The sequence below is a fragment of the Arachis duranensis genome, chromosome 4 (genome assembly GCF_000817695.3).
Source record: "Arachis duranensis cultivar V14167 chromosome 4, aradu.V14167.gnm2.J7QH, whole genome shotgun sequence".
Taxonomy (NCBI): domain Eukaryota; kingdom Viridiplantae; phylum Streptophyta; class Magnoliopsida; order Fabales; family Fabaceae; genus Arachis; species Arachis duranensis.
The window spans coordinates 21080435-21084968 of record NC_029775.3 but is presented as its reverse complement, the minus strand read 5'-3'; the positions used below and the strand labels follow the sequence as shown (position 1 = coordinate 21084968).

At 38.4% G+C, this 4534-nt stretch overlaps 1 protein-coding gene across 1 annotated transcript; it reads right to left on the bottom strand.

Annotated features, from left to right (window-relative positions):
• Positions 1-437: 437 nt before the first annotated feature.
• On the bottom strand, positions 438-4310 carry LOC107483727 (protein GAMETE CELL DEFECTIVE 1, mitochondrial). Its single transcript, XM_016104337.3, has 3 exons — positions 3583-4310; positions 1363-1552; positions 438-841 (listed from the first exon to the last, which is right to left on the bottom strand). The coding sequence occupies exons 1-3, from the start codon at positions 4215-4217 to the stop codon at positions 623-625; spliced, it is 1044 nt and encodes a 347-aa protein (XP_015959823.1). The 5' UTR covers positions 4218-4310; the 3' UTR covers positions 438-622.
• Positions 4311-4534: the final 224 nt, after the last annotated feature.

Sequence of the window (4534 nt, the reverse complement as noted above, 5' to 3'; positions counted from 1 at the left end):
CTTTTAGTCTTTGTGCCTTTTTTATAAAAAATGATACAAAATACATTAAATTAGTATCTTAAAACATAATCTTTGTGTTCATATCTCATCTGCAAAGCATAATTTTATGTCTTTACATTCCTATCACAAAGTTCTTTGCCTATAGACAAGCACAACCTAAGAAATGTGACCATCACAAGTATCCTTGAGAATTGAGACCTTTAGGTGTGACGAGATCATCTGGATTCAGATAATATGGACTTGGTGTATGCCTCATGAGTGCCTAATTCGAATCTGAGTGGGATCGTATAGTCCATCTTTCTCCAGCAAATCAACATATGCAAACAACTGTAAATACACCTTGTTAATTTTCAGCCATTGGTATTTACCCTTTCTAAAATAGATAAATAGCAAAAGGATGCCCAACATCATTGTTAAAAAGAAATTAAGCAGCATAGTGCGAGGAAGAAAAGGAAGCCCTTGAATCAGCTTATTAAAAAATGATAATAACTCACATGTAAAGAGAGAATTGGCAACAACTAACAATACATCCCCTATGTCCCATGCCATTGGATGCATAGGACTACAAATTACAAATTTCTAGGTTTAACAGCTAGTCGTTCAAAACATAAGGATCAAATAATCAAGGAAGGATCCTCTTTCGTCTGCGTGGAGTCTCTCGCTTCACATACATCTTCTCCATCTCGTTCAGTGGCCGAGTTGAGCCATCAGGCATGCTAGCAAATTTCCAGCCACCACCACCTCCACGCTTCCCGCGGGGTCCCATTTTCTCTACAGTAAAAGTCCATCCATCTGAAGGGCGTCTTCGACTATACCTGTGGCACCTCACCTCTCCAGCCATCTGAACACCACCAAAATCCCATTATTCAGTGAAGATTGAAATGTAGTCCCATTATTTATCATGTGTAATCGCAGAACAACAAATGTTAATAAGAGTGAAAAAGTGGAATATGAATTCAAATAACTATCACCGAGTCCTATCTCTGTTCGCTTACTCCCTCTCCAGTCTCCTTTAATACTCTCATTTAATACGGGTATAATTGGGGGGAAATGTAATCTAGATTTCTTAAAAGAACAATTATTTGTAAAAAAGAGAAAACAATAAAAACAATAACATATCATTTTCTGTTTTCATTTTCTCTTTACAAAAACACCGAAAATAAAAAACCTTGAAAATAAAAACACAAACCAAACATGCCCTAAAAAGTCATATGTGAAATATTTTGCCATTCATTCAGCAGAAATAAAATAGGACAAAACTGGATTCTATTATTCCACAATATAAGGCCTATTGATATCTGGAAAGTATATACCCTTATGATTATCATATTAGGACATAAAATAATGGCCAAGTGAGCTTACTTTCTTTTTGTTGAAGTTCATCTTCTCAACAAATTCTCGATAGAGCATTTCATCTTCCTTTTTGGAGATTTCATAATGAACTTCATCCAAATCCTTCGTAATGCCATCCCATCCCTCAGGCATGACCTTGAAGTCAGGTTTGTAAGGAAGGGATGCAACATGGAACTCCCTATCATGGGAATTAAAGAACCTGCAAGAACAATGATTATAGCAAACAAATCAACAATAATCGAGATTTAAGAAAAAGCTCCACTGTTCTTCTACAATTACTACATTGCCTTAACACAAATACACAATGCTCTCTTAATTCCAAATTTAACTTAAAAGTTCAAAATCACACCATGTATTCAAACATAAAAAAGGTAATCATATTCTGCTACACATAAAAGCCGGAACAGGAATAATTAAGATAAAAGCTAATATCAAAGTGGTGCTTTACAATCCTAGACTACCTACAGCCATCAAATACTACTAAAATTGACATCAGGATGTGTAGCATCATGTAATTCACTCAAGTAAATCCAATTGAAGAAAACTTGAAAGTTGAAACCAATCCAAAAAGTGATAGTCCACCATAATGCTGCTCAATGTAGCTAGACTGCTACAGAAGCAACGGAAAGCCGCACAGTTTAGCAAATCATCACTAAAGTAAATCAGAAGACACATCATTAGACATGTACAATTCTTAACAACAAAGTTTCAAGCAGTGAACAAAAAGAAACCCATCTGATACAAGTTTTAAGTTATCATATTTTGTAACAACTCCATTTTCAAACAATTCTAAAAGCAGCAGTTATCAATTTAGATCAACCACTTCTCTAATGATAAACAAAAATTGAAAACCACCAAGGACAAAATTAAGCTTTCCAATGCAACAAAGCAAATGATCAGTTTTTACGAAACAAACTACCAAGAGTTTCTCCACTAGTTATGGTTGGCTACATGGATCAAACAGCTACTATATTTTTTAATATAAATTACACTCACTTCTCCTAATGTTTGTTTAAATTAGCATCGAACTTCCCCTAGTTGTCCAACATGCACTATCCTTCACTAATTTACTCTTTTTTTCTGGAATACCAAAATCCCCCTGGCATCATCCCCACCCCCTCTCTCACCATCTCCTCTACTACCAGACAAAACCACCATCCAACCCTCTTCTCCCACCACAACCCCTTGCGGAAATGATCAAGAGCATAGTGGTAAGGGAAAGGGGAATTGACATTATTGTTGGTGGGATCTTGATCATTGATCACTAATTGTAGGGTGCATTTCAAAATAGCAGATTTCAAAATCAATTGATAGATCCCTCAGAAAGCCAAGTATCAATATAGGAGGGAGCACGGCTTCAAAAATCGAAAAAGGGTTCCTCAACCCCATTGCAAAAAAGTTGTGCAGAGGGAGCCCCCATGTTTGTTTTGATTACAATTCTGTTACGCATTACAACAAGGTAACAGTTTATGCCGTGCTTCCTCCTTCGGATTACTAAAGTTATCCTCACAGGGAAAAATCCACCAACCAACAAACCAAAAAAATGGTAGAGCTCTTACTGCTTAAATATTTGAAAATTAAAACATTGCCTTTGAACCATAATGTGTGTTTCAGAATCAATGGATAGATCCCTCAGAAAGCCAAGTATCAACATAGGAGGGGGAACAGCTTCAAAATCGAAAACAGGTTCCTCAACCCCTTCACAAACAAGTTGCGCAGAGGGAGCCCCAATGTTTGTTTCGATTCTGATTCCAGTACTCATTACAACAAAGTAAACGCTGTGCTTCCACCTTCAGATTACTAAAATTTTCCTCACAGGGAAAAATCCACCTACCGAGGAACCAAAAAGAAATGGTAGGGTTGTTAATGCTTAAATATTTGAAATGGCAACCATTTGATCTGTTGTGTGTTGCTTTGAATTGGAAAGTGCAAAATATGCAAAACCATGGAGACTGAGAACAAAGAAATCTTTGTGCGAACACTTTTTTTTCTATTAATTACAAATGTAACACATCCACATAAGATATATTTTCTTTCCAAATAATCAATCTACGTAAGGGTAAGGCAGAGCTCTACGATGTTTCTTCACGATCTTTAATTAACATTAGTAATGCATCCTTTCTTAATCATACATTCTTTATTCATCACAATACCATTATCTAATGTATAAACTGCATATGAAATTCACCAAACAAGCATATCAACGAAGTAAAACACAGAGGAACTCACTCGGGAAAGGAATCGAGCAGTTGCTCAACAGAGTCATCAAGGGGCCTGCCAAGCTTCTTCTCCTCCTCCTCCTCAAGCTCCTTGAGCCAAAGGATAGCATGGACCCTCTGCCTCATAACCCTGTAATCTTTAGCAAGCTTCTCTACAGTGTAAACCTCAGGATTCTGCTTATGCAAGCGGTACATTTCAGCCTTCTCGGAATCTTTGAGGTAGGATCCCCTGGCGCCAGGCTCCTGGACCTGCTTAAGGAGAGCGGCAGTCTCCATCATCCTGTCCTTCCACCCATCCAAGAAAATCTTGCTCTTCCTGTTCTCAGAATCCAGCTCCCTATCAAAGTCATCGATTTCCTGCATATCGGAGAGGGTTTTTGATTGTTCATCGGAGAGTGAGGGAACGGACGTGGTGGGAGGGACGGTGGATTCGCCGTTGAAGTGGTCCTTGGTGATGCCGGTGGACCAAGTGGTGGTGGAGGAGGGGGAGTCCCAGCCTAGGTCATCTTCGTCGAAGGGGTTGCCCCCAGATGTTAAGGTTCTGGAAGGGAGGGAACGAATGCGACGGGTTTCGTGGTTGATGAGGAGGTCGGAGGCGGAGGCAGTTCGTCTGGCGGCGGAAATGAGGCGGTGAAGGGTTTGCATTGTGACGGCCAACACGAAAGAAAAAGAATGAGTGAAAGAAGCAAAATAGGCTGTAGACTGGGCCTGTGGCTTGTGAGGGAGAGGGGAGAAATGTTAAGGGGTTTAGCAGTTGTGCCATATGGTGAAATTTATCAAAATAACTACAATCATCGTTAACTAATTTGGGTCGTTAACTAATTTGGGTCGTTAACTAATCCGATCTAATAATTTACTGGCCAATAACAAATTTTTAAATTAATGAAATTTTATTCATATAAGATTTATCTAAGATCTAAGTAACTGTTAAACTTAACTTTAAGTTAGGAATCAACATATGT